The sequence below is a fragment of the Vigna unguiculata genome, chromosome 4 (genome assembly GCF_037176805.1).
Source record: "Vigna unguiculata cultivar grain cowpea cultivar isolate G323 ecotype 2 chromosome 4, ASM3717680v1, whole genome shotgun sequence".
Taxonomy (NCBI): domain Eukaryota; kingdom Viridiplantae; phylum Streptophyta; class Magnoliopsida; order Fabales; family Fabaceae; genus Vigna; species Vigna unguiculata.
The window spans coordinates 9,312,827-9,325,620 of NC_140795.1; the positions used below are offsets into that span (position 1 = coordinate 9,312,827).

General features: G+C 28.0%; 1 protein-coding gene across 1 annotated transcript; it reads left to right on the forward strand.

Moving 5' to 3' along the window:
* The first annotated feature begins 3,593 nt into the window (after positions 1–3,593).
* On the forward strand, positions 3,594–10,737 carry LOC114180236 (protein trichome birefringence-like 19). The gene is made up of 2 exons (XM_028066522.2): positions 3,594–4,220; positions 9,794–10,737. The coding sequence occupies exons 1-2, from the start codon at positions 3,720–3,722 to the stop codon at positions 10,577–10,579; spliced, it is 1,287 nt and encodes a 428-aa protein (XP_027922323.1). The 5' UTR covers positions 3,594–3,719; the 3' UTR covers positions 10,580–10,737.
* Positions 10,738–12,794: the final 2,057 nt, after the last annotated feature.

Consider the following 12,794-nt stretch of genomic DNA (forward strand, 5'->3'; position numbering starts at 1 on the left):
TCCCTATGGATCGTCAAACCGGCCTGGTCTGTCTAGGTCATTTGGGTCGTCTAGGAATTCCATAAATTAAACAATGAGGAATTCCACAAATTGCGGAATTTCAATTTCCTTCCTTTTTGAGTTGATTTTAAATTCTACTATTTTAGTGATTTGAAATATCTTCTTAAAATTCATCAATTTTAATTTTCTTTTAATTTCCTCATCCAAACAAGTTATTTTACTCCAAAGAAATTCAAATTCTCCAAATAAATGAATTACTCTCTTAAATTGCTTCATCCAAACACACCATTAAACATTGTTCTAATTACATTGATTATAGACTTCTCATTCTAAATATTTTTTATGATTGTCCAAGGGGATAAGGTATGTAATTTAACATGTATAACCATACGTAGCCATTACTTATTATATTATAATAACATTTTAATGGATTGTTTCGTAAGTTCTTCCTTTTTTTATATATTTATATAAGGTAATATATAAGGTTTTCCCTCATGGCCCTATTCTTATTTACCTATGATCCAAAATATTCTGGTTTGTTGTTTTGGTTGTTTTAAAAGTCTTCCAAAAATCTACACTTGTGAATAAACGTAGGAAAATTAGAAATTTCTAGTATTCTTTTTGTTTTCCTCATTCAGGCCTAAGTTCATTTTCAAACTTTATACACTTCATCCTCTCCTTTGGGTAATAAAATAAAATAGATTATTTCCTAATTCTTAAATCTTGGAAGCATATTCTCCTACTGCCATACTTCCTTGTTTCAATTGCATACACTTTATTTCTTTTGCTCTCCTCACACATATCATTAGGAAAATATTTTTCTAAAAAAATTATTTTAAATATTTCCCAAGTACTAATTATTATCCCTCCTTCAAGTAATCTCCCGGTACTATTCCACCAACATTTATCTTCTCCAACCAACATAAACAAAACAAAATTTACCTTTTGGTTGTCAACACAATTCATAACTTGAAATATTTTTTTTCCATTTCCTTAATCCATAATTCAATTTTTTTTGGGTCATATCCTCTGAAAGATTGTGGAGGTTTGTTTCTCCTAAATTCAGCCAAACCTTGTGACCTAGGGGTTCCTTCGAGCCTTTGATTCCTTAATAGAGACATAGTTATGTCTCGATAGCTTGTACTACTTCAATTCATTATTCCTCTTATTGTTTGCCATCGGCAATTGTATGATTTAGTACTTGTAAAAATAAAATCTTTTGATGAACATATTCCATAGGTCTATCATGAAATGTTGCTTTGATAGATGATACATCTGCAATAAACACAAATCTCGCACTATGGAGGGACACTCCAGTCAATATCATCATAAGGCTTGGGCCAAACTATAAAATGTCAAAATTGTCTAAAGGGAGGAAAGGGTGACAAGATTAGTACTAAAGATAGCATCTCTGAAAAGATCAATACAAAAAGCATTATATGAGCAACCTTTGCATCCAAGGACACAATGTCAAGATTTTGGGATAAAAATGTTAGCACAAGTGACCTTAGTGCATGGATTTGATGAAGCTAGTACATGAGATCATGTGTGATTAATGAAGTCTTAATGAAGAGTTGAAGATTGGACTTAATTCATAGACTAGATGACATCATATAAGTGTTATTTTGTCTTGTGTTTGTCCTTTTCAATATGTTAAAAAGGGTTTTAACATGTTAAAAGGTTTGTTGCATATAGTTTTGGTATGAATGTACTCAATCAGTTGAAATGTTATACAATCGACTAATTTCACTTAAGTCAAGTAAAATCAACAAATTATATTGACAAATCATCTTGTTGAATTCACTTATGATCAAGCTATATTAGCTGGTTTTTCAGAGAATGGAGAAACTACTATGATTTTTTAGCATGAAAACAGTGAAACCAATTTGGAAAACCCTCTCTGGATTACACAGTGCGCAGATCGTGGGTGAAGATCTTTGAATCTTGGAGCAAGTTTTACATGGCTTTGAAGCTTGAATGACACATTTAGGTTGGCTAGGGAGAGCCACTACCAAGGTTTGGTTGTTCCTTTGCTTCTGACTATTTCCTAGTGTGATTTCAGGTCTGCAAGTGAGATGTTGTTATGCAGGGGTTGAGATTCTTGTAAGATTCAAGAATCTTGGTGTTTTTATTATATTTAAAAGTGTAATCTTTGAGGGATTGTGTAATTATTTTGATATAATGTATTATCAAGCTCAGGTTGTTCTGATAAAGTGGATGTAGCTCATAATTGAGAAAACCATTATAAAAAAGCAATGTATGATTATATCCTTCTTATCTTGTTCTTCATTTAAATCTCAAGAAAATCTATTTAATCGATCTTTATAAGGATTTCATGTGTTTCAATGTAATCTGGTGGTGCAACAAAGTTTGATATATTAATTGGAATCAATCTTATATGATAGAGCATGTTATTTGAGTGAGTTTGGTGATTTGCGCTTTTCTATAGAATTTTCCATAATATCAATTAGTTGATTTTATTTTTTAATCTATTGAATCATATTGTATGAACAAATTAATCTATTATTTTGTTTTTCAATTGACTAAAATGTGTGCTCTTGACGGTTGTCTCGACCATGGGTGCTACAACGACGACCTTGGCCCAGAGGAGAGAATATGACAATGAACATTGGTGCTTCACTTGGGTAGCTCTCACATGGGTGAAAGATGGAGAAAAAGAAACCCTAAACTAGATTGAACGCTTTAACAACCCTATGTTTGTGTTGTGTGTTTACATATAAAAATAAATAAAAAAACACTTTCTATATCGATTATAACTAGTACCGATATAGAAACTTTTTTCTTTATAATAAAAACATCATCATGTCCACTTTCTATATCGATTATAATTGGTTATAACTAGAACTATTATAAAAAAATTGTTTTTCTTTTACAAAAATATTACCGTACTCACTTTCTATTCCGATTATAATAACAACCGTTATAAAAAGTGTTAACTTGTTTATAATTTTGTCACCAAATCACTTATTGTATAGGTTAGATTTCAACCAATATAAAAACCCGCTATAAAAATCAATTTTTGCAATAGAGTTGTAAAACCATCTTTGTTGCATATTTCTATACATTTTGTATTAATACATGTTTATTTTTATGATAAAAATTCATAATTTAAATCACAAACTTATGACTTTTTATTTAAAAAAGCTACAAAATCGTGGATGAGATTTATTAAACAACTAACAAACTTATACAGTTATGATGTTTTTTCATAAATTTAATCAAAAGATAAAAGAAGTGTTATTATGAATACTTGAGAAAGAGACGTAAAATAAAATCAAATTATCTTAAAAACAACATTAAAAGAAAATATTACCAATTTTAATTATTCCATCTTTTAAGAAATAAATAATTTCTTAAAGTCACTTTTTCTTAAACAATTTGATATCTAAATATGTAAATACAAAAGATACAAGTATAACGTATAACATTTATGATGTTCCATAAATACTAATTAACCGCAATGAATAGTCTTATTAAATGATTATATAAACTATTTACTAATACCACATCCATGCATTTAATGTTCCACAGTTCACGAATATAAAAACAGAGAATCACAGATCATACACACAACTTTAAAGCACTTTACACACATTATATATATACAGAAGAAGAAAACCCTTGAAGGACCCTATCCTATTTCCCTCTTCTTCTGTCCCTTTCTCTTTCTCTTTCTCTTCTTTCTCTCATTCTTCATCATGAAGTTCCAAGACACTGAGAACACCACCATCACCCCAAAGCACATGATCCCAAAACTCACCTTGCTAGCAATCATGGTGATCCTAACACTTGCCATAACCCCTTTATGGTACCCTTTTTGCAGTTACCATTCATCATCACTCTTGAAGATGAAACAGAACAACAAAAACCACATTGACGATGATGATGATGATGATCAGAAGCTTCCCTCAACCTATCTGGAGAAGTGTGACATTTTCACAGGGGAGTGGGTGCCAAACCCTAGGGCACCCTACTACACAAACAAGACTTGTTGGGCCATTCATGAACACCAGAACTGCATGAAGTATGGAAGACCAGATTCTGAGTTCATGAAGTGGAGATGGAAGCCAAATGAGTGTGAACTTCCCATTTTCAACCCTTTTCAGTTTCTTGAAATTGTTAAGGGCAAATCCATGGCCTTTGTTGGTGACTCTGTGGGAAGGAATCAGATGCAGTCCATGATTTGTCTCCTTTCTAGGGTAAGTACAAATACTACCATCACCCTCTTCTTCTATCATTATCTACCTGCAAATTTTTTTAAATTCTGCTTCCACGATTATTTTTATATATATAAATATTACAAAAATACAATTATAACATGCACACAAATTATCACCAGGTTTCATGTTATCCTGTTAAAAGATAATTTATTCATAATTTATGGTATATTTTAGCATTTCAATGTTTTGAATGTTGAATTATTTGCAAGGATTAAAATCATTAATATATTGTTATATTAGTTGAGATTATATTTCCATTGATGTGATGTGATGGTTCAGCATTATTATATGCTAACTATTTGTATTTGTTTGTATAGGTAATAGCTTATTAAAACCATAAAAATCTTGTAAATTATAAAAAGGAAATTGTGTTTTGTTTTGTTTTTTTATTTTATGTAGTGAGTATAATATATATAAACTTTATCTGATAAAAAATATCTTGTGTAAGAGTGAGTGTGTCACATTTCTTCACGTCCCATTATTATTTATCATAAGTGTTGTTGTTTTCCCATTTGCTTTTTGTCTATTTAATTTTTTATTTATTTATTTATTTATTTTGAGGGTATTGCTTTGGAGTTACGTAATTAGGTATAGGATTACGTTACAAGCTTAAACCTTTTTCTTTAACCAAAGTTTAAAGCCAAAAATGCCTTCATTCAATTAAACTCTTCTTCTCCTTTTTGTGCCTATTGGATTTTCATTCTAGTGAAAAGCACTCATTATTCTTCTATGTGAAGTATCAAAAAGGTTCATGTCCCAATAATTTTATTTTTATCTTTTTAGTATTAATTAAATATGTTGACTCCTAGAACATTATTCTAATACCTATTTAATAATGAAAAGGTTATGTTAATTTTGAATATTATTGTTTATAAAGGGTAATTAATTAAGAGACAGAAAATGATGATGCATGCCAAAAGGAATCGAATCTTTTGGTCTGAAAACTCTGCTCACATGAAACAGAGTGTAGTGTAGTCAGTGTTTCTTCATTATATGAGTTCTTGCTTTTGTCTACTTTTCAGTTCCCACAGATTTTATTTTTTATTTCTTTACCATTTTTTATTTTTTATTTTTATATTTTGATGCACACTTTACAATAAGATGTACACTTTCCCAAAACACTCGTGAACTGACAGAATTATTTATTACTTTCTTCGTTTCAAAATAACAATTTTTTATTTTAAAATAATAGGCTTTTAGTTTTTTTAAACCTTTAACATTACTCTTCAATTAAAAATATTGGATACAGTGCTAGTAGTATATTAAAAGACTCAAGAACAGTGTATTTAACTGATAAAATATTCGTTTTTAATTTCTTACTAAATTATTCTTCTTTTATGGAAATGCATCACATGTATAATTCTTTTCCTAAAATAAATAATCTCTTTTCAACCTTCCATTTATAAAGAAAGGAACTATATCATACATTTTCAAAATAAGAGATCACTAACAAAAGATTGTTAATTGTTTAGAAGAAAAGACTAAATATTTTCTTATTGAAAAAATAAAATAAGACACATGCAAAAATATTTTAAAAATACACATTGTATTTGCTTATAAACTTACTTTTTTCATTTTATTCGATTTCAATTTTTTTTTGTGTTATTTTAATATATTTTTTATATACATTGTATTTTAAAGACAAACATAATAAAATAAACAGCAACAAAAACTCAGTAAAAAAATTCAGATAAGTCAAATTTTATTTTATTGACCTCCAATATGAGATGACATTATTAATCAATATAATCAAGATTTAATTAATTCACCTAATCCATCCCATAAGTCTACAACAAATAATAATAATAATTGAATTTTAGCAAAGCTAATTGAGTTAGTATAAATGGTTGAAACGTCACAATTAGAAGATGTAACATAAAGAAAGAAAAAACAAAATTCCACTGCATTAGTGCAGATTAATGTAGCTTTCATAATCCTCTGCTACCTATTTTTTCTCTTTTGGTATGTTCCACAAGTTTTGTCTAAAACATTGATTTTATAATTGTGAAAGTTCAACAAGTTACATAACTCTCATAAACATAAAATTTCTCAATTGAGAAGAGATTTTTCTATAAACAATGTTTTTTCTATTTTAAACAAGTATATATTAAAATAATACTCTACTAATGCTGCTATATAATTTCTTAACAAAAGTCTTGTTAATTTTACTAAGAATACTTATAATTAAGGACTTTGGATTCTTAATTAGAGATTTTGATTAAATATTCTTAGAAATATTATTGTCATAAATATCACTATACCTGCCAGCAAGCTGTGTCATAAATTGTCTTTGACCTGTTAACCAATTTTGAATGGGACATATATATTATATTAAGGTTTGGATTAGACAATAGTCGGTGAGATTGTAAAAATTTAAAATCATGATTTTCTATAATAAAAATGATTGTTACATTGTTATTATTATTAGTGTGTTTTGAAATATTAACTAAAATATCATGAAAAAGAAAAATTATAATTATATATTGTTTAATAATCACTAAAAACGATCAACATTTAAAGTTAATTTTCTATGTATTCCATTTTAAATGACATATATTTGCAAAAAGAAAATTATTTATTCATTTCTCATTTTTAAAATTCAAAATAAAACAGCAACATTAATTCACACATGTAATAGTGATTTATTCTCTATGATAAAGTGGTTTGGAGTTTGGGGTTTGATTTGATAATATCAGTTTTTACATGAAAATTAGAAGAGGGATATTTATTAGTATTATGGTTAAGAAATAAAAAAATTAACTTAAAAATAATGTTATTAATTATATCCTTACGGTTGACTTGAGAAAAATAGAAATCTTTATAATTATTTTATTAAAATTAAAACAAATTATTGCCTTTTTTTTATACACACAAGAAAAAATATTAAAAGAGTAGGTGTTCTGTATGCTTTACCAATAAAAAGGGTTATAATTTGGGTCCAATATTATCTATTAGTATTATTTATTCTTCTTATTTCTCACTTTAGAAAATTTAAATAAAATTTTTGTTAAATTTATAATATTATTAATCATAAAAAAGAAAACACAAGGCAACCTAAAAGTGAAGTAGTTGTTGACTAATCTACCAAAGGAAGATGCATATTGTTGTTTGAAAAATCCAACTAACAAACTCCTTTGGGCTTAAGTTGTTGTTTGTTTGTGAAAATTGAATAATTGCTTTTGGAATCCAAGATGACAAACATATACTATGGGCCCTTTAATTATTTAAGTGGATAACTATGCTAAGAAATTTAGAGTCATAATTCACAAAAAAATAAAAAACATAATATTATTATTATTTGTGATTATTACCTAATTGTCTGTTGCAATAAATTGGTATATTTATATTATATAGACAATAAAAAGGAATTATTCCGTTATTGTTTTAGTTCTATTTCCTCCTAAATTATTTTAAGTTAAAATACTTTTTTTTTTAATTTTCGTCAAATTTTGTTAAATAAGTTCTAATTTTATTTTTATATTCAAATAAATTCAAATTTTCATCAATTTTATTCAGTTGAATTTTTTTTGTTAATACTGTTTAAATCATTAACGACCATGAACAGTGATTGTCACATGTCATTTCGTGATTTTATTTTTTATTTTTAAATGTCCACGTGTTAACCCAGTAGCGTACCACGTATCAAAATCAATGTTTTATATTCAATTTGGTCTCAATATTTGTTATTTTTGTTCAATTTAGTCCCAACTTTTATAAACATTAACCAATTTTGTCCGCCTCCAAATTGAAAGCAAATTTAATTTTTATATTAAAATTTACATTTTTTATTAAATATTTTTATATGTAATATATTAAAATTCATATCATTATAACTTTGATATAAAAATTAAATTTTGTCACATCTTCGATAGGGACAAAATTGGTCCATTTAAAACAAAATTGGGATTAAATTGAAAAAAAAAATAACAAATATAAAGATCAAATTGAATAAAGAATATTGAATTTGACACGTAGCACGTTGCTTATTGACATGTGGACATTTTAAAAAAATTGAAAAAATTAAAAAAATCACCGACACGTGACACGTGATCGTCACTGTTCATGGTCATTAATGATTTAAACAGTGTTAGCAAAAAAGACTTAATCGAACAAAACTGATGAAAATTGAGATTTATTTGAACACAAAAACAAAATTAGAACTTATTTGACAAAACTTGACGAAACAAATGGAGAGAAAAAAAGTATTTTAACGTTATTTTATTTTAGAATGTTGAGGAAACATATATTACTCTTTCTTTTTCTTTTTCAATTTTATGCTTTTTCATTCTACCCTTCTCGATAGTTTGTTTGTAAGAAAGGGCGTTTTAGGAACTAGTTACTAAAGTGTATAACAGAAAGATTAATTAGATCTTATCATTAATTTCTTAAATTTTACGAAAATATTAACTTTAATTTTTGTGCCTGCAATAGAAAACGTCAATTAATTTAAAATAGGAGTAAATAAAGGGATATTATGATATAGATTAAGTTCTCCTTTATTTATTTATTTAATCTCATTATTTATTATAATTATTACTACTTTATTTTCTTCTTTTCAATCAAACAAAAATGTGGTAGGCCTTCAGCATTTTTCCTATATATTAATTATTATTATTATTATTAGCTGTCAAATTGTCTTTTCATTATGAAATGAATATATATAATTATCTATGGGCTGGATTATTCGATTATGTTATACGCATGCACCTTACTGGGACATAATATTTTGGCTCCAATTGCAATGATTATGAATGTGATGTTACTTTCTAATTTTTGGGCTAAGTTTAGAAAATCAAGTTTCAGTACATAGTACATTCTACATACATTACATATAAATAGACATGGTCATTCCATTTTTAGAAATTTCCGGTAAAAATTATTCATATCTTTGTTATACTCAAATGGAATATTATCACATGATTAACCAATTCATGAAAAATAGTTAAAGTAAAATATATATATATATATATATATATATATATATATATATAAAAGGGTTTACATTTTCCTAGTAGATAATCTAGTTGAAAGATTAATGAAATAAATTCTTGGAGGAGCTCAACTAATATAGTAACTAAAAACTAATAAATATATAAATTCATCCCTGTATGAAACACACCTAACATATTACATGTGTTGTTTAAATTAGTTTGGGTTGAACCTTTTCAAACGCAGAGAAATATAAGGGTTGTAAAAAGATAACTAAATTAATACTTGATTGGAGACATGAATATTATATGGCAACATCTTTTCTGTGAGATCAAACAATAATAATTACATTGTCTAAATTATATGATGATAAACCCATTTAAATTTACGAGTAGACTTTATGTCTAACTCAATCTTATAAAATCAATTTACAAGGTAAAATTTGCACCGCATTTATATATTATGAAATTGTCTTATCTCTAGTCGATGTGAGACTTTTAATAAAATCTATTGTATTATATTTATTTTCGGTTCACAACAAACTTTGTTTTTTAATTATTTTCTAATATTTAAATTATAATATTTACGATCGTTAAATTTAAGTTTTCTGGACGCTTACTCAGGTAGAATGGCCAATAGATGTATCATACACAAGTGATGAGTACTTCAAGAGATGGAAGTACCCTAGTTACAACTTCACCATGGCCACATTTTGGACACCCCATCTAGTAAGATCCAGTGTGGGTGACCCAAATGGTCCAAGCAACACTGGTCTTTTCAACCTCTACCTTGATGAGCATGATGAGAAGTGGACCACAGAGGTTGAGGGATTTGACTACATCATTCTTGATGGAGGGCACTGGTTCTACAGACCAATGGTGTTCTATGAGAGAAAAAAGGTTGTTGGGTGCCATTTTTGTCTGTTGGAAAACGTCCCTGACTTGACCATGTTCTATGGGTACAGAAGGGCTTTCAGGACTGCCTTTAAGGCCATCAATAGTTTGGAAGAGTTTAAGGGCACAGTTTTTCTTAGGACATTTGCACCATCTCATTTTGAGAATGGGATATGGAATCAAGGTGGGAACTGTGTGAGGACCAAGCCATTTAGGAGTAATGAGAGTGTTTTAGAGGGCACAAATTTGGAGCTTTATATGATCCAATTGGAGGAGTTTAAGAAAGCTGAAAAAGAAGGGAGAAAGAAGGGTTTGAGATTGAAGTTAATTGACACAACACAGGTAATGTTACTGAGACCAGATGGACATCCTAGTAGATATGGACATTGGCCTAATGAGAATGTAACATTGTACAATGATTGTGTTCATTGGTGCTTGCCAGGACCCATAGACACATGGAGTGATTTCTTGCTACAAATGTTGAAGATGGAGGGAATGAGATCAGCAATAAGCTAGATCTATAACCATATTTACCTCTCTTCTTTTCTCTTTTTCTTGTAACCTATCATTGCCAATATCTTCTTTATTTTGTAATTTTTTGAAGATAAAATTTGTTATGCCAAATACAATACACTTTTTCAAATCTACATAAAGATATACATTATCAAGGGTTATCATTGTTTTTTTTTTTCATAAATATTATAAATGTTAATTAGTGGATTTTTTCTCTCCACATTTAAAAGGTTTATTCAATGATTTTTTTTCTTCCATTCAATTTCTATTTTATCAAAATGAATTGATAACTTTTATTAAATTGGTGTAAACATCCTTCGGAAGGTGACTGCATATTAAGGATTTAGGGTTTATGATTTTGGATTTTGACTCTTATCCTTTACTCTTTGACATGTTTTAGTGTAAGTCATTCATTAATGTATCACTATCTTTTTCTTTCAAACAATCAATAGTTCACACTAAGTCATGTTAAAGAGTAAAAGATCGGAATCAAAAACTGAGAGTCAAAGTATAATTTTCCTATAAACTATTATATACTTTTTTTTTATTTTTTAATTTAGTGTTTGGGGCCTACACCTCACAAACAAATTAGACAATACATAATTATTATGCTTTGTACTGAAAGGTGGTTATTTTAGATAATTAATGTGGTTGTGAATCCCATACAAATCTCTTAGGGTGGTCCCAAATTGTTATGCTTGGCTTTCACTAACAACCTCTTGTGGTTTTTGGAAGTTTGTGAAGGTTATTAAAAATTGTTTAGAATCATTTGTGTGTAGTCCAAAATATAGTTGTGGGCTGGGTCTGATTTGTTGGACATGTGAACCAAACATTATTGATGAATATGCTCAAACCTTTTGTAAACACTATATAGGATATTAACACAACTTGGTTTTCAAAAATATTAACAAATATTCTCTTTTTCCATTATAATTATTAACAAATATCCTCTCACCTTTATTTTTGTGCATTATTTGCTAGTTTTAATGTTCTTGTGACCTCGAATGCACATGTATAAACATGTTGAAGTATAAACTTTGAGAAAACAAAATATCAGCTTTAGTTTGTCGTCTATAAATGTTAAAAATAAATACATTATTGAATTCAATATAAGAAAATAAAAGGCATACACAATTATAATATGTTCAAAAGAAATATTTCTTAAATGTTAATTAATGTGATTAATATTTAAGTTTTATTTTTTCACAAACGATCCAGATTTGACGTGTTCTGCGTGATATCAAATTGAAATTGGAATGATATTTATGGTTCTTAGTGATAATTATGTGATTCTAATTTGTAAGTCTTCGATGTTCACTTAAATAATTCAATGTATTACTATTCACTATTTACTTATCCCTATTTTCAACGTCACAAAGTAAAAGTCTTAAGTAGTAATTACTAAATAACTTAATTTTGAGTGAGTATTTAGTTGTTTATGTGAATAAAAAGAGAGATTGAAAAATTAATATATGAAAAAAGGACATCTATTGTACGTACAAGGCCAAGATCATCCCTACAACTTAAGGGTAGAGCACATCTCGATATAAATGAAAGGACAAATATGTTATGCTATTACTGCGGTACGAATCTACTTATATAAAAGGACGAGTCACATAGCATATTAAGCAAAACCTAAAACGACTTAGTCTTGCATAATTCAAGACTAACATGTTGAGCCCATCCATATAGTACAAATAGTATTGTTCACAAAATAAGAAACATATCTCATTTATTACAATAACCTATATTTGTTGCACTAACTAACTTGAAGGTCGAAGTATCTTTGTAGATACTCTCACTGCTGAGGACTCTACACTCCTATCGGAAGAGAACATATTGATAAGAACAACTAAAGAAGTTTGAAGCTGCAAGGAAAGATTGAAAAGTGGAACCAAATGTGGATCTAGGACATCTCAATCTCAATAAAAGATTCGTGCATGATGATACATTTAGTCCTTAACGGAACTCTTATAATGAAATGATGGGAATTAATGAGATAGAATCATAATTTTTTTTTTAATTAAGATAATTCTAGGTCTCAGTCTGGCATCTTGTTCACATTGAACAAGATGGACATAATACTTTTATTTATTTTCCTATTAAGCATAACAAAGAAAAAATTAATGCAAAGAAAACAATCAAATAAAAACAAAAAATGGAATTTTTCTTGGGATCATTTGCACTTTATGATGTGGAGTTTTAGGGCTTTTGTACA